This window comes from Ursus maritimus, unplaced genomic scaffold (genome assembly GCF_017311325.1).
Source record: "Ursus maritimus isolate PB19 unplaced genomic scaffold, ASM1731132v1 scaffold_12, whole genome shotgun sequence".
Classification (NCBI taxonomy): domain Eukaryota; kingdom Metazoa; phylum Chordata; class Mammalia; order Carnivora; family Ursidae; genus Ursus; species Ursus maritimus.
Genome location: NW_024423564.1, coordinates 68,620,297 through 68,637,043, shown reverse-complemented (window position 1 = coordinate 68,637,043; position 16,747 = coordinate 68,620,297). Strand labels below are relative to the sequence as shown.

General features: G+C 49.4%; 2 protein-coding genes, 1 long non-coding RNA gene, 4 other non-coding genes and 1 pseudogene across 7 annotated transcripts in view; 5 read left to right on the top strand and 3 right to left on the bottom strand.

The window, feature by feature from the left end:
- Positions 1–3,774: 3,774 nt before the first annotated feature.
- Positions 3,775–4,133, bottom strand: LOC121101964 (annotated as a pseudogene).
- A 4,147-nt stretch (positions 4,134–8,280) lies between these two features.
- On the bottom strand, positions 8,281–8,931 carry LOC103670786. Its single transcript, XR_570670.2, has 2 exons — positions 8,810–8,931; positions 8,281–8,565 (listed from the first exon to the last, which is right to left on the bottom strand). It is a non-coding gene; the product is annotated as an uncharacterized LOC103670786 (long non-coding RNA).
- On the top strand, positions 8,909–11,655 carry RPS8 (ribosomal protein S8). The gene is made up of 6 exons (XM_008699304.2): positions 8,909–9,045; positions 9,440–9,546; positions 10,016–10,115; positions 10,526–10,701; positions 10,940–11,069; positions 11,499–11,655. The coding sequence occupies exons 1-6, from the start codon at positions 9,042–9,044 to the stop codon at positions 11,606–11,608; spliced, it is 627 nt and encodes a 208-aa protein (XP_008697526.1). The 5' UTR covers positions 8,909–9,041; the 3' UTR covers positions 11,609–11,655.
- Positions 9,278–9,357, top strand: LOC121102121. Its single transcript, XR_005834213.1, has one exon. It is a non-coding gene; the product is annotated as a small nucleolar RNA SNORD55/SNORD39 (small nucleolar RNA).
- LOC121102125 lies at positions 9,833–9,936 on the top strand. Its single transcript, XR_005834217.1, has one exon. It is a non-coding gene; the product is annotated as a small nucleolar RNA SNORD46 (small nucleolar RNA).
- Positions 10,766–10,835, top strand: LOC121102124. Its single transcript, XR_005834216.1, has one exon. It is a non-coding gene; the product is annotated as a small nucleolar RNA SNORD38 (small nucleolar RNA).
- On the top strand, positions 11,317–11,385 carry LOC121102123. Its single transcript, XR_005834215.1, has one exon. It is a non-coding gene; the product is annotated as a small nucleolar RNA SNORD38 (small nucleolar RNA).
- A 1,442-nt stretch (positions 11,656–13,097) lies between the features above and the next one.
- BEST4 (bestrophin 4) overlaps positions 13,098–16,747 on the bottom strand; it is a 4,826-nt gene continuing 1,176 nt past the window's right edge. Inside the window, exons 4-9 of the mRNA XM_040626696.1 lie at positions 16,456–16,610; positions 16,057–16,134; positions 15,570–15,767; positions 15,371–15,451; positions 15,111–15,265; positions 13,098–14,944 (exon numbers count right to left, since the gene is read on the bottom strand). Of these exons, the coding sequence (XP_040482630.1) occupies positions 14,671–14,944; positions 15,111–15,265; positions 15,371–15,451; positions 15,570–15,767; positions 16,057–16,134; positions 16,456–16,610 (941 nt within the window). The 3' untranslated portion in view covers positions 13,098–14,670. The remainder of the gene's footprint in view (positions 14,945–15,110; positions 15,266–15,370; positions 15,452–15,569; positions 15,768–16,056; positions 16,135–16,455; positions 16,611–16,747) is intronic.

Sequence of the window (16,747 nt, the reverse complement as noted above, 5' to 3'; positions counted from 1 at the left end):
AGGGTCTGAGCTGGGACAGGTTTTGGTAAATGCCAAGTATGGGGGCAGCTGGGGAGGGGGTCAGAGTGACATGGGACACTACCTTCCTTTTCCTCAGTCATACCCCTCAAGGGAGCAAAAATGGGAAGAAAGAGGATGGGAAGGGTGTTGCCCTTCTCTCTAGGTGGGGAAGACTCTGGTGTAGAGTTTTCCCTTTGGTGGCCTTCAGCCTGTGTGGACCGGCTACGGGTGGGGGGCTCTGTGGGGTTATCCTGGCTCTGGGGAGAGGGAAGGAGCCTTTAGTCCAGCTCTCTGCTGGCTCTGGCCTGCCTTCCATGCCCTTGGTTCAGGCAGTATGTCTTGTACTTTAAAAAAAGTCTCTGGGATCTCTTCCTTCCTTGCTGGTTTTGAGGCCCAAGAGGATCCCTGCTGTTTTCTGTTTTACGTGTTTATACATTGTGTCTAACAATAAAGAAAGAGGGAAAAATCAATCTGTTGAGTGGTGTGTGGGAAGGGCCTGGGACAGGTCTGCACCTTCTCGGACTAAGGACACTTCTGCCACTCTCCGTAGTGCTGATTCCGGACTCTCCCTAAGGAGGCCAGATCCACACCTGCGGTTTCAGTGATGGGGTAAAGCCTCGGCCCCTGCCGTGTTCAGTGCTTCCTAGGCCCCTGGTCCTCTCCTGGGCCAGGAGCTAGAAGCAGAAAGGAGATGGTGCTCTGTCGGTTACGGTCTGCTCAAGGCACATTAAAGGATTCTGTGGCAACACTGACAAGAAGGCATTTGGCTTGTTAGATGGGAAAGGATCTGATGAGCAACACCAGTTTGGTCTTGAAAAATTTGAAGTTTTCTAGGTGGACTGAGAAACCAAGCATAGAGCATGGACAGTTTGGGAACTGGAGGATTCCAGATTCCTTGTCATGGAACATGAGTTATCTAAATAGTAATATGCCACTAGAATATTTTTAGTGTAAGTGCCACACCACCAAATGTGTGTTCTAGAAAGGCCTCGGGAAGATGGGTGGGGAGCACGGGGCACATGGGCTACTGCAGAAACACTAAAGAGTTGGGTCGAACAGACCAGGCTCTGGCTCTCTCAGCCTCGATTACTTCATTTGTAAAACGGGCGCATTCTCTACCTCATTGTGAGTTGAGGGTGCCATTCACTAACCCAACTGCACAGCCTGGCTTCAGAAATTCGGCTGAATCAAGTTCACAGAGATGGCGCTAGCTCTGAGGCCTTACAAGCTTCCGGATACCTAACTTTCCCCCTCATCTGTGAAATGAGGCCACCAAAACCCACCTCACACAACTGGAAAGATTACGTGAAGGCCTTAGCGGACCTGACCCATCTTCTCACCTGGAATATGCGTCCCTAAGGGGACCAGCCAGCGGAATCCTTACAAGTCATCCCCTGCTCTGAACCCCTTAATAGCATCCCTTCACACAAAGGATAAATTCTGAGTACGCCACCGTGGCCTGGTCCGCTCCTTCTGTTGGTCCAGTTGGAATGCAGTTTGGGCAGAACAGTTCGGAGGTTAAAAGCCCAGCTTCTGAAGCCACACAGCCTGGTTCTGTGACCAGAACCTTATGTGGGCTTCACATCTGTGTGCTGCGACATGGGGATAATACTGGTATAGAGGTGTTAGGAAAATTGGGTTGATACACAGTAGTAAGTACAATGTCACACTTTTAATAACTGCTATATAAGTGCCGGTTAGCTATTTGAAGCACATAAGGACGAGGATTTTGTTTAGTACTGTATCCACAATGTCTAGAACATATAGTGAGCATACAATATATATTTTTTAGTGAACGAACTAATTCCTACCACTCACTGTTCTCCAACTACACTGACCTTTATTTCTTGAATATGCCAGACCTTTTTCTTTTAATAACAGCTTTATTGAGATATAATTCACATACTATAAAATTCACCCTTTTAAAATTCACATATATGGGGGCGCCTGGGTGGCTCAGTCAGTTAAGAGTCTGTCATGATCTCAGGGTCCTGAAATTGAGCCCTGCTCTGGGTTTCCTGCTCAGCGGGGAGTCTGCTTCTCCCCTTGCTCATGCTCTTTCTCTCACTCTCAAATAAATAAAATTCACATACTATAAATTCATTGGTTTTGGTACACTCATTTAATTGGGCAACCTAATTCCAAAACATTTTCACCCAAAAAGAAACCCAACACCTGTTAGCAGTCACCCCCCAAACAACACTTCCCCCAGCCCCAGGCAACCACTAATCTACTTTCTCTATGGACTTGCTATTTTGGACATTTCATATAAATGGAATCATATAATATGTGGTCTTACTATCTGGCTTCTTTCACTTAGTGGTTTTTTTTGTTTTTTTTTTTTAAGTAGGCTCGGCACCCAGCATGGAGTCCAATGGAGGGCTTTAACTCACAACCCTGAGATCAAGACCTGAGCCGAAACCAAGAGTTGGACACTCAACCGAATGAGCCACCCAGGTACCCCAAAAATGGATGAATCTAAAAAATACACTAAGTGAGGGGCACCTGGGTGGCTCAGTCAGTTGAGCATCCAACTCTTGATTTCAGCTCTGGTCGTGATCTCAGTTGTGCGATCGAACCCCATGTTGGGCTCCACCCTCAGTTGGCAGTCTCCTGAGATTCTCTTCCTTTCCCTCTCCCTCTGCCCCTCCCCTGCTCACGTTCATGCACCCTCTCTCAAATCTTTAAAAAAAAAAAAAAAGAGTCATCCATTTTGGGGTGCCTGGCTGGCTCAGTCAGTACAGCATGTGACTCTTGATCTCAGGGTCCTGAGTTTGAACCCCATGTTTGGTGTAGAGATTACTTGGAAAAATTAAATACTAAGATTTATCCATGTTGATCCAGTACTTCATTCCTTTTTATGGCCAAATACTCCATTCTATGATATACCACATTTTTTGTATCCATGAATTGATGGACATTTGGGTTGCTTCCACTTTTTGTCGCCAGGAATAATGCTGCTCTGAACATTTGTGTACAAGTTTCTGTCTGGGCCTGTGTTTTCAATTTTCTTGGGTATATTCAAGTCCTTTGCCCATTTTTAAGTTGAGTTGTCCCTCATTGTTGACTTGTAAGAGTTCTTTATTCTGGATACTACACCTGTATCAAATATGTGATTTGCAAGTATTTGCCCTCATTCTGTGGGTTATCTTTTTACTTTCTTGCTAATATCCTTGCTAATATCCTTGAAAGCACAAAAGTTTTCCATTTTGATGAAGTCTAACTTATCTTTTTTCTTTTGTTCCTTGTAACTTCTGGGGTCATATCTAAGAATCCATTGCTATATCCAAGGCTGTGAAGATATATGTTTTCTTCAAAGAATTTTATGGTTTTAGCTCTTATATTTAGGTCATTGATCCAATTTGAGTTAATTATTGTAAATGGTGTGAGGGGTCTGAATTCACTCTTTGGCCTGTGGCTATCCAGTTTTTCCAGCACCATTTGTGGAAAAGACTCTTGTTTTCCCATTGAATTGACTTGGCACTCTTGCTGAAAATCATTTGACCAGGGGTGCCTGGGTGGCTCAGTCGGTTAAGTGTCTGCCTTTGGCCCCTGCTCAATGGGGAGCCTGCTTCTCCCTCTCCCTCTGCCACTCCCCCTGCTTGTGCTCCCCCCCCCTCAAATAAAGAAATCTTTTTAAAAAAAATCAATTGACCATATAGATGTATGGGCTGATTTCTGGATTTTTTTTGATACATTATTTTATTCAAATGCCAGTCTGATCACAGATGGTCCAAGAACACTCAAATAAGCCAAATATAAACATGTTGAAGATTAATCTTCAAACATTATGCCAATGACGCCTCCCTTATTTATGATCTCGCTGACATAAAATCATATGCACACCTCAGCGACCACCAAGCCATTCAACAGAGCTGTTTGAAGCTACCCATCTGAGCACTCTTGACTATTTTTTTCAAGCTCTGAAAAGCTGTAGCGATCTCAGCAGTGGTTGGAAGAACCAGCTCAACCTTGGCATAGTGCCAAAATGCGGTCAATCTGCCCATCAGCCCACTGAGGCTTTGAGTAAGTCATAGCAGTTTTCACTAGCACCGGGGCCTTCTCTGCAAGGTTACAGATAAACTGGGCCATGGTTCCAGGATAGAAAGTTGATTTCTGGACTTTAAATGCTATTCCAGGGGCACCTGGGTGGCTCGGTTAAGCGTCTGCCTTTGGCTCAGGTCAGGATCCAGGGTCCTGAGATTGAGCCCCGCATGGGGCTCCTCGCTCAGCAGAGAGTCTGTTTCTCCCTCTGCCCCTCCCCCTGCTCCTGCTCTCTCTCTCTCACTCTCACTCTCTCATCTCTCAAATAAATAAATAAAATATTTTTAAAAAATTAAAGCTGTACGAAGTTTCTTTTTTTTTCTTTCAGGTCTGTTTAGCCCAGATCTCTGTCACCCTAGGGAAGGCATCTCACACCATCCTATCTCATTTGCCCCTTCGCCCCGTGAGAGCACACTATTTCCTTCACAGCACTGATTACAATCTATTTATAATGTCTTCTGCAGTAAAGTTTATGCTTCGAGTAAGCCTTTCATCGTGAAGATTTTCCAGGGCCTCATACCAATTGTTCTTAACTTCTAGTGTCATTAGTCTCAGAGCTGAGTGACTTTCCCAGGTTTAAGGACTTACTGGGTGAGGGGATGGTGGAAGGTTAAAGTTGAGGGAGACGAAGTGCTCAAGTGCAGGCACCCAAAACATGACAGGAGCATTGGAGGAGGTTCCATCGGGTCAGGGTCTAAAATCTTCTAGGCACAGGTTGGTGAGAAGCAGAATTTATAGGTAGGTACAGTAAGAGAGGAGTAGTGAGTGTTACCGTCTTACAGCATAAGAGTCAAAGTCTGTGGCTTTTAGGAGAGAGTAAGAATGGTCTGAAATTGGCCAGTACCTGTCTCCCACCCAGGGGAGTGTAGTCGCCCTCCACTTGAGAAGGCTGACAAGGAAGAAAACTCCTCTGAGAGAACCAGGTTTCTGTTAGAAGGCTACAGAAAAGAAAACATTACGAAGGCAGAGGAAACATTTCCAGAAGAGGTTACAGATACAGAGGATCTTTCTGATGAGTGACATAGGACATAGTGAGATTTTAGGAAATGGAGGATGGTGCGAGATCAGTTTTAAAAAGACATTATAATAACCTATGTCAGGATTAGAATGTGGTGGATAGATTTAATTTGGGAGGTGATTTTTTTTAAGGTGACTAATAAAAATAGGGACAAAGGCATAGTGCAATTAATGCCAATGGTCTCAAAGCAAATGGAGTCATGGCCAGGCCAAGGCGTTGGAGGCGAGCAGGAGAAAAGATCTCTCCAGGATGACATGGAATTGGAGAGCTCCTATTTGACTTCTGCTAAAGCCAGAGTAGAGACTTGGACGGCATGGTGTGGGACACAGCGAACTCAAGTCTGATTTCAAAAACTACAGAGATGCTGCTAGAATACTGCCCCCAAGAGACACAGATGCATTTATAACTAGTCTACTACTCAAGAATATTAAGAAAACCACATGCTGCTGTGATGCAACCTGGCCGACAGGGAGGAGCACTAGGCTAGATGGCTAAGGGAGCCAGACCGTGACGGGTGGGGATGGAAACGGCAGTCCTATTCTCTTCCAAGCTTCACGCTCATCTTTCCAACTACTCGCAAGACAAAGAAGAGCCACCTATATGTCCCACAGGCAAGTCAAACTCATCCTAAGATTGAACTTTCTAGAAACCTGCCTCTCCTGTGTTCTCTGTTAATTGGTGCCACCCCCATTCACGTGGTTTGTGGTTTCTCAGGTCACTTTTCTCTCATCCCCCTAATCCAGTCTATCTAATTCTATCACCACCAAGTGCCCCTGAAAACCATCTCCTTTTTATGTCCAGTGCAATTACCTTTTCCTTTTCTTGTGCCAAAGAGCTGGAGATGGAGAGCTGATTAAAATCGCGGCACTGGAACGTCTGGGTGGCTCAGTCGGTTCAGTGTCTGCCTTCAGCTCAGGTCATGATCCCAGGGTCCTGGCATGGAGTCCCGCATCGGGCTCGCTGCTCCGCGGGGAGCCTGCTTCTCCCTCTGCCTCTGCCTCATGAATAAATAAATAAAACCTTAAAAAAAAAATCCCTGCCCTGTACTCAAAGATCTCACAGTCTACTGGGAAAACCCATTGAGTAAAATGTGGTAAGTAGAACAATAATTTGTTCAAATATTTGAGTGCCAGGGTGCCTGGGTGGCGCAGTCGTTAGGCGTCTGCCTCCGGCTCAGGGCATGATCCCGGTGTTCCCGGATCGAGTCCCACATTGGGCTCCTCCGCTGGAGGCCTGCTTCTTCCTCTCCCACTCCCCCTGCTGTGTTCCCTCTCTCACTGGCTGTCTCTCTGTCAAATAAATAAATAAAATCTTTAAAAAAATATTTGAGTGCCATTCACAATTTATTGAGTGCTTACTAAATGCCAGGCATTATTCTAAGGTGTCAGAAACTGAGTAGTAAGCAACACAGTTTCTACTCTCAGGTTTATTACATTTTAGTGGGGAAGGCAGATAATGAGTATGTAAAAACAATGTTAGTATTAAGTGAGTAGAGAAAGGTAAGTGTTGCTACTTTAGAGTTTTGTTTGTTAGTAAACTCTACCTCCTATGTGGGGCTTGAACTCACAACCTGGAGATCAAGAGACACATGGTCTACAGACTGAGGCTGCCAGGCACCCCAAGTGTTGCCACTTTAGAAAGCAGGCTCAGAAAAGGCCTCCCAGTGCGTGTATGTATGTAGAGGTGAGACTTTGTGCGGAAACTTGGAAGTGAGAGCAGGTGCCATGTGAAGACTTGGAGAACAGCATTTTCTCTCAAAGCACAAGGGCCTGAGGCAAGAACAGCAAGTCAGAGTGCCTGGAGTTGAGTGAGGGAGATAGTGGGAGATAAGAAGTCAAATTCATAAAGCCGAAGAGATAAGCAGAGGTCAGATATTCCTGGGCCCTGGCAAGGAATTTAGACTTTATTCTTAATGTAGGAGGCCAGTGGAAGGTCGAAGATACAGAAGAAAGGATAATGTTGAGACTCCCTTCAAAGGGATGAGATAGGACTTGGAGCAGACTGTAAAAGGGCTTAGCCATTAGGCAGTTTACTCCTTTCAATACTGCCCCATGATCTGCTCCCCTCAAGCCACCAGCCTAATTGTCTCCTCCCTTTATTTTTTTTTCTTCTTTAAAGATTTTAAGTAATCTCTACACCCAACGCGGGCTTGAATTTACAACCCCAAATCAAGAGCTGCATATTCTACCAACTGAGCCAGCCAGTCACCCTGTTTTATTATTTTTTAAAAAGTTTAAGTAATCTCTGCACCCAAAGTGGGGCTCGAACTCAGGATCCCCCAGCGCCACAGTCTCCTTCAACTGAGCCAGCCAGGCACCCTTCTCTTCTTCCCCTTGAAGTCACTTCTTGAGAGAATTGTTATCTTTTTTAAAAAAATTTCCCACTCCGGGGGCGCCTGGGTGGCTCAGTCAGTTAAGCCTCTGCCTTCAGGGGCGCCTGGGTGGCTCAGTTGTTAAGCGTCTGCCTTCGGCTCAGGTCACGATCCCAGCGTTCTGGGATCGAGCCCTGCATAGGGCTCCCTGCTCAGCGGGAAGCCTGCTTCTCCCTTTCCCACTCCCCCTGCTTGTGTTCCCTCTCTCGCTGCCTCTCTCTCTGTCAAATAAATAAATAAAATCTTAAAACAAAAACACCACCACTATATTTTTTTAAAAAAAGGGGGGGGGGCCTCGGCCTTCAGCCCAGGTCATGATCTCAGGGTCCTGGGATCGAGGCCCTGCATCCAGCTCCCTGCTCAGTGGAGAGTCCGCTTCTCCCTTTCCCTCTGCCCACCCCCCACTCGTGCTCCCTCTCTCTCTCAAACAGATAAGTAAAATCTTTAAAAGTAAATAAATAAAATAAAACTTCCAAGTTTTGCCCACTCCCCTGCACAGAAACTGCTCTTACCAATATTACCAAAGATTTTCGAGTTACTAAATCCAAGACTCACTTTTTAGTCTTCATTCTAACTAGCCTTCACAGTAGCATTAGACCATGACATCACTCTGTGCTGGCTTTCTTCCTGTCACTCAATTGCTCCTAGTCTCCCCTGCCAGTTTTTCTCTACCTGGCCTTAAATATTCACATTCCTCAAGACTTGGACCTAGAACATCTTCATGTATTTCTTTATGTTAGGGGTTGGCACACCACTGTATGCTGATTGGGCCCATGCGCCAAGAATGGTTGTTTTTAAGTGTTTGTAAGAAATAAAAAGCGTAATATTTCATGAGAGGTGAATCTCAGTACTCAAGTTTTATTGGAACACTGCCACACACATTCATTTACTTTTGTCCAGGGCTGCTCTCACACCACAACGGCGAAGTTGAGGAGTTGTGACGGACTCTATATCCCACAAAGCCTAAAGTATTTACTTAGTACATTTTACAAGAGAAGTCGGCTTTATGCTCTCTCCCCAGGTTCCGTTCATTCTGGCGACTTTAATTACCATTCGCATACGGACGATTCCCAAAGTAACATCTTCCGTCCAAGATCTTCTGTAAGATGACCAGACACGAACATCCAGCCGCCTGTCATTCCAAATGATCAAGTGAGGAATTGGGAATCCTTGACACACCTCCCTTTTCCTACCCCCCCCCCCACGTCCACTCTATCATCAAACCCTTCAAAACAAAACCCAAGTCCACCACTCGTCTCCATCCCTACTGTCTTCCACCCCTTCCCAACGCAGCCGCGCCCAGCTCTAAAGCGCGTCCTTTCAAAACGTAACTAAAGCAGGCGACTGCCCCTCGGGCGTGCGCTAAAGCCCTCAACCTCTAGCACAGCCGTGCCCACCGCCCGACGTCCTCCCCCGGATTCAGGGCGCCGACGCCCCTCTCGCGGCCGGAGGCCCGGGTCGCGGTCGCAGAAACGTCAGTAACGCCGCGCTCCGACTCCAGGCTCCTCGCCGCGGCGCACGGAAACAACGTAAAGGGGGCGGGACAGCGTTTTACAAACCGGACCGTGAGGCTTTGCGTTTTCTCTTTCGCAGCCAGCGCCGAGAGCGATGGGTGAGTGTCGCTCTGCGTTGGGGCCGGGAAGGGGGGATGAGTTCGATCCAGTGCCATCCTGCCTCGCAGCCAAGTCAGGAGTGCGGGCGCCCCGACCCCTGGCACTGAGCAGCCACAAGGAGGGTGGTGCTCGGGTTCTGGCCTCCGAGGCTCGCTCCGGTGGCCGCAGGGGCTTGGTGCTGCGGGGGCCGCCAACATGGCTGCCGCGGGAAAGAGCCCGGGCTGGGCCGCATGTGGATGATGACAGCTTGGTAATGCTGCAAACTCCCGAGTGCGCAGTGCGGAAGCCAACCTTGGAGAGCTGAGCGTGCGGCCCGCCNCGGGCGTCTGGGGCTCGCGAGGTGCCGGCCCGAGCCCCAGTGGCTAAAGCTTCCGCCCCTGCTCCCACATGTAGGCATCTCTCGGGACAACTGGCACAAGCGCCGCAAGACCGGGGGCAAGAGAAAGCCCTATCACAAGAAGCGGAAGTATGAGCTGGGCCGCCCCGCTGCTAACACTAAGGTGGGTGCGGGGCCCTCGTCTCCCCACCGTCTCCAGCGTGGTCTGGCCTCTGCGTGTGGTGGTTGAATCTTCCTAGGGCTCCGTGATTTCTCTAAGGGACTGGGCGGCCTCCTCACCTTTACGCGTTGGTTAAGACTGGAGCGGTTGCGTGGAGACAGATGTGTATTAGGACTTCAAGGGCGCCTGGAGGGAGTGGGCTCCTCGGATGATAGAAACCTGCTATTTATTTTTGTTGCACAGAGACTTAATTTTCAGTGTTTGCAATCAGGTTTTTCCTCTTGGAGGTAACTGGAGTGATGAAAAAGTATCCTTAGGCGTGGTTGTGGCCGTCTTGGCCACCTGTGTGCCACTTGCCAGTGCTAGGACTTGTCATAGTTACACTGACTGTTACCTCCATGCAGCCTGGATTCCCTACCTTCTCTTGCCTTGCCCTCCTGGATAACCTAGCTCCCGTCTCTGTATTTTCCAGATTGGCCCCCGCCGCATACACACAGTCCGAGTCCGGGGAGGCAATAAGAAGTATCGTGCCTTGAGACTAGACGTGGGGAACTTCTCCTGGGGCTCTGAGTGTGAGTGAAGCCCTCCAGGAGTGGGTGGGAACGTGACACCTAAAACTTTCTAAGCTTCAGTAAGTGCTTTTAGCAGGAAGTCCGTGGCCTCCACCAAGATACTGAAGTTTCTTTTTGTTTGAAAGCTGTTAACGTTGTGGTAGCTGGAGAATTCTCTCCATCCTGTTTGTCTCTTAACTCGTATAGCTTCAGGGATTGGGACTGAATCTAGACACTGTGTGCGGTTGCCAGTCATCTCTGGAAAGGTGGCTTTGTGGAAGATGAGCTCACACCCCATGGCTGGGTAACAGCCTAGAGTTCCCTTGCTTCTCCTTAGGCACTTTGCGGGGGAGGATGTGGTGGGAGGGGGACAACAGGACCAGTTGGCTTCTGGTTTACAGGACTTGATTCAGAATTTCTCCTGTGAGCAGGTTGTACGCGCAAAACAAGGATTATCGATGTTGTCTACAACGCATCCAACAACGAACTGGTCCGCACCAAGACCCTGGTGAAGAACTGTATTGTGCTCATTGACAGCACACCGTACCGACAGTGGTACGAGTCCCACTATGCACTGCCCCTGGGCCGCAAGAAGGGGGCCAAGCTGGTGCGTGTTTTGGGGGAGCCGACTTCCCTGTGGGGATGGGGGGAGGCCAGCCTCATTCCAGCCTTCTTATGATGAAAACTCTGTCCAGTTCTGCTACTGAAGGGAAAGCGATGAAAGCCTTTAGTGCTGAGGAAGGCAGCAGGAATTGGGATGTACAGGGCCCAAGGCTCTGGGGACATTGCTTCCCTGAGCCAGAGCCTAGGGAGCTCCAGCTAACCCATCTATCTCCTTTATTCAGACGCCCGAGGAGGAAGAGATTTTAAACAAAAAACGATCAAAGAAAATTCAGAAGAAGTATGATGAAAGGAAAAAGAATGCCAAAATCAGCAGTCTTCTGGAGGAGCAGTTCCAGCAGGGCAAGCTTCTTGGTAAGATGGCGCCCTCCGCATTTTGTTCTTGCCTCTTGTTCTTCTAACTGCCAGCTGTGTGGTAGAGGCTTCACTAGGAGAGTTGAGCGATAACAGCATAGAAGCACAACTCCGAGCATGTGGTCACCCCATTAGCCTAAAGCTGAAATGGGAAATAAGAGGGTAGGAGTCCATAGGCCTGAGCTTGGCCTCTGCCTCTAACTTCCAGAAGTATTTTGAGAAGTTTGTGTGTGGGCTGAGGGGGCTGTCTCGGTGATGAAAACTTCGTCCAGTTCTGCTACTGACTTTAAGTGACGATAAAGTATATCTGAGGAGACACTGGGTGTAGCCCTCCCCCAGGATACCTGAACCACCGTGGACTTTCAAGGACACCTAGGTTTGTGTAGGGCCCCGCTCTCATCTTGCTGACGAACGCATACTCTTTTGCAGCATGCATCGCTTCAAGACCAGGCCAGTGTGGCCGAGCAGATGGCTACGTGCTAGAGGGCAAGGAGCTAGAGTTCTATCTGAGGAAAATCAAAGCCCGGAAAGGCAAATAAAGCCTTCTCCTATCTTCGGTCATGTAATAAAGGTGTTTATTGTCCTGTCCTGTGTTCATGTGTGAATATCCAGTGGCTCGACGCACTCTCCTGGAGGCAAGGCCTAGATGTGGGCTGTGCCTTTGTATAGCTGGGGGAACATTTCTCACCCTAAAGGCTAGTATTTGGTGGGAACGGGGATGTGGCTGGCATGCAGGGCAAGCAGAGACTGAATGTGGGGTGTATCCCGGCACTGGGACCCCAGTATTATTGGGGTGTTCGCCGGGATTGGAACCCAAAGCCATGCTGCCTTTGTGAACTTGGCTCTTTGAGAGATCCTGTACCCTTTTCCTGTATGAACCTTGGTTTTAAGATTTTAGCTTGAAGTTTTTAGCCTGGGTTCATGGATGGCCTAGAAACCTTGAAATTGTGTTCAAATTTTTTTGGTATTGTTGAAAGCAAGTTGGACACATTTACATGTCTATCCTGTCGGCTTTGGATGTCTTTTTGAAGTTAATTTTCTGTTGAACCCTACTTCTTCCCCTCTTACTACTCAGGTGTGCAAGATAACCAGTGATTTCTGCATTGCTAAATCTGCAGGGGTCAGCTCTTTGTCTTCGGCTTGGCTACATTGTCTGCTGTTGGTATTAAATGTGGTTTGTGCTGCATTTTTCTAACTTGAACCCAAACTACTTAACACCTGCACTTGGATATCATAATTGGACTCTGAAAGGTGGACATGGGAAAAACATGACATTCCTCCGCTTTCCCTTTGCAAATAGTTTCTCAGCTCTTTGAATTTAGCAAATTACTGCCTTTATACAGCTGCTTAAATCAAAATCTTAGGTCATTCTGCCCTTACACTCTAACATCTAAAGTCCCCTAATCTTGTTGGTTCAACCTTTAACACCACCTCTGCCTTCTCATCACTTTTTCAGGTAGCGCTGAATGCCTCCGTTGTCCCCAGCACAGTCCTATCAGTAGTGGTCAATGGGTTTTTGACACACAGCTTCCCATCTCAGAAGCCTCCCCAAACACTATGGAACTCAATGTGACCTGGTCTCTCTTTCTACAGTGCTAGTCATCCTGGCCTTACTGAGCACATTTTCATTTGCTAGTCCATTTTTGGGAACGTTTTTTTCACATACCTACATGGCTTACTCTCCAGGTCTTAGACCTTAGTGAGTTCCTCCCTGATAATTTTAGATTACCGTCCCTTCTGTGCTGTTAACATTTTGCCCCTGCTTTTTCTCCTTATCCCTTAGTTGGGCATAAATTTTGCTCATTTTCTTTTTTGTCCAGTTAGAACTCCAGGGGAACACCTGAAGGTATGTTTATTTCCTGCTTTGTCTCCAGTACCTGGAAGTGCATGGCAACATACCAGGCACAGAAATGTGCTAAAATAATTTTAAAAAGAAAGAAAAAACCTTAAGATTTTATCCAAGTTAAAGTTGCTGGAAAGTACAAGCATAACTTAAGAGCCAGAGAAGTGAAAATCCAGTTGGTTCATTAGCTTGGCTAAATTGCAGTTCTGTGAATAGATAATAGGGAAAGATGAACTAGGAGATGACCCCACCCCCCTTTTGAATACAAAAACTTAAGGACACACAATAAGCAACCCAGCCTCCTAAAACCTTACCATTGGCTCTGGGAGGCCTGTGTCCCACCTTTCCATCCAGTGGGTATCGTAATGCAGCACCATAATTTTAGCTACTGTTCACGGTATGGGTCAGCAAAGCCACACTAGACAACTTTACCTTTGTTTTCTAATTTGAGCTCTACAAGATTATACCTCCCCTTTACTTCTACCTCTAATCTGTGACTAGAACCAGGGTGTTCAGGGTCTTGGATTCATCCACTATTCATTCCTGAAGCCTTCAGCTGACCATTCTTGGCCCTGAAGCAAGGCTAACTCCCACTAACCCTGTGAAAAACCTCAAACACCTACATGAATGGCTATCTTGGGGTGCTTTTGTCTCCAAAGACTTGGAGACCCTAGGCTTAGGTATCCTGTAACCCATGGTCACCTAGCAGGAAAGGAGCAAAGCCAGCGTCAGATGTCAGAGGCTGCACTCAACCTCAACTACACCCTTGTTTCTTCCCTCCGGAGTCCTGTCATCTGTCGTCCTTTGACCTTAAGATTCCGTTTTGGCAGTCACCAGTTTTCTTTGGTGGAGGCTGAACTTGCAGATTGGAGCTCAGTTCTGTCAATTCCAATCTATGCTCCGTGAGGCTGGTACCCCCAGCACTGCAGGCCCACCATAGAGATGAAAGCTTTCACCCCTTAAATCGACCTTTCTGTTCAGCTGGTGGGAGCAGAGAAGGGTGTGGCACTCGGAAGTCCAAATGCCCAAAGTGTGGGCTGGGTGGTGTACAACGGCCTTCACTCTGAGTTTGGTCAGCCTCCGGGACAGATTCCCAAGCCCTTACCATATTATCTTCATCCCACTTCGCAGCATGCCAATTTAAACAACTATAATTGCACAAGTAATAAATGTTTATATTCTCATTATAAACAAAAAGTTGAATATTACAGGTAAAGCATAAGTTTCCCAGGGCGCACACTCTGATCCCTTTTCAGGGTAAGATGATCAGGGTAAGGTATATCCTCAGCGTCTTCATATAGCACTCAAATTGTGGTGCCCGGACCAGCAGCAGCGCCATCACCTGGGAACTAACTAGAAATGCAAATTCTTGAGTTCCAACCCAGATCTAATAAATCAGAAACTCTGGCAGTGGCTCCCGGAACTACTCTGAACAGGCCCTTCAGTGCCGCTGATGCTCCCTCAGGCTTGAGAACGGGCCCAGCAACCTACTGCCCAGAAAATTAACAGCGCATCTGGGTTCTTGTCCTCTAGGCCTCGCCCATGTATCCTAGCCTCACCTTCCCCAAGCAAGCCATCCTACCTTCTCCCGCCAAAACAGACACATTCCCAGCCCTGGCGCTGGCCCCGACATCTTCCTCTTTAAAGGTCCGTCCGCAAATTCTCAGGCTCGGGGACACAGCAAGCGCTCTAATAGCGCTGGAGGTCAGCAGGGGGTTGGGAAGTAAGCGGAGGCAGGCAGGACGGCCTGGCCTCTGATCAGGGCTCCCTGGCCTCGTCCTCTGACCCCACCGATGCCTCCTCGATGCGGTCCGCGGCCTCAGGGTCGCCGCTCTCCTCCGCTCGGAATCGCAGCAGATGCGGGGTGCGGGGGGCTCCTCGCGCGCGGCCGAAGGTCCTGAGGCTGATGGCGGGGGAGGGTGCTCCTGCGGCCAGGAAGTGGCCTAGCAGCGGGGTCTGCGTGGCGGGCAGCGGCCGAGCGGACCCTGGGGACGCCTCCACCTGCACGTTCTGCTCGGGGTCGTCGCTCACGCTGCGGGCGGGAGGGCAGGCTGAGAGAGCCTGGCGCCGCCGGGGCTGGCTCTCCCGAGAGGGCGGAGAACAGGGGCAACCGAGTCATCGGCGCCCCAGAGGGGTGGTGAGGACCTGGGGCCCACGTCTCGGCTCAAGCCCTGCCTCCACCAGCGCGGGCTGCTTACCGAAGGTTGAAGGTGGAACCCAGGAAGGAAGGCCGCAGAGCCTCGGCCGCAGTGGCCACTGTGTAGGGCGGCTGAGCGGAGTCTTCGTCCCAGTACAGGTCCTTCTCGGCGGGAGGCAGGTTCTGGTACATGTCATCCACAGATAACAGAGACACCTGGGGCAGGCAGCAAGTCCTAAGGATCCCCCCGTCCTCCCCGCACCCAGGCAGAGAGCTGGCAAGGAGGAGAGCACAAGGAGCTGCCCCCAGACCCCTGCGCACCTGCAAGTTGCGGTCTATGAGCTGGTTGGTCTCAAAGTCGTCATCATCCTCGCCAAAGGGGTTGATAATCTGTTCGGCCACCTACAGGTTGCAAGACAGTGTCTTCTGGGCTCCGAGCCCCATTCTCTGTCCAAAGCTGAGGTGGGCCCGGGCCCACACCTCTACAGAACAAGCTGGTATGAGCCGCCTATGCGCTCACCTTGAGCCAGCCGGCGTAGAAGAAAAACTGCAGCAGGGTGGTGAGAGGCACGTACATGTCCAGGTCCCCCAGGGCGGATGCTGCCTCCTGGCCCGGCTCTAAAGGCTCCCGAGGTTTGGCCGGCCCTGCCTCCGGCTCCACAAACTGGCGGCCGACCAGGGAGAGGCCAAAGAAGGAGTATACTGCTATGGTCACCACCTGGAGAAGGACGCCTGGCTGAGTAAGACAGGGAGAAGTGCCCTCCCTGACCCAGAGGGCCTGGGAGGACATCTGACAAGGAAGTAAAAGGTGTAGAAAGGTGTGGCAGCATCAGTGGGGATGGGGTCGTCTTAGTGGGGGTCTGGGGGTGCTGGAGGATGAGCCCTTGGTTGTTCAGTGTCTCGCTGGGCTGAACTGCCCCAGGGCAGGTACCATGTCTAATTCTTAGTGTCGCCCGCAGCACAGCACATGCAGTAAGCCCTGGGATTGGGGAGGGAGAGGCAGTTACTTGGGTGTAGACAAGAGGTATGCTGATCCAGTCATAGTGGAATAGCATGCTGCACTTGGCCCGGTACTTGTTCAGCTCCTGGGGGAAAAGCAGGAAGAGGGTGTCAGTGGAGGAGAGGAAGGAAGAATGGAGAAAGAACAGGGGAGCCCAACACAAACTCGCAGCTCCACTAACTGGCTGTGTGACTTGGTCAAGTTTCTTTTCCACTCTGTGCCTCAGTTTTCCCACCCATGAAAGAGGGACGGTAACGATGTCCCAAGGGTGGTCGTGAGGGCTAAATGAGTTAGTGTGTGTACAGTGCTTCCAGAGCTGGCACCACCCGAGTGCTGAGTACTGAAACGATTACTCCCCTTTGCAAAGCCAGGGAGAACAGACAGGCCTGGTCCTGAGCCGACTCACTTCCAGGAGCAGACAGAGAGCAATGTCATCACGGATTCGCCCATCCCTCCGGGCCTGGGCCGCCAGGTTAGTAAACCAGACGCAGGGGATCCAGTACTTGTTGAAATCGGATTTCAGGCTCTCAAACTTTTTCCTCTCTTCCTGGGACATGAAACCTGAGGAGATGAAGCGAGTGGGGCGCAGATAACTCCCTTGCCCCTAGGACTTGCCCGCTGGGGTCAGACCTCCCCTCCTAGGAGGCCGCCCCCACCCCCGGGCTGTCCAGCGTGCAGGCCGAGCCCCCCCCCCCCCC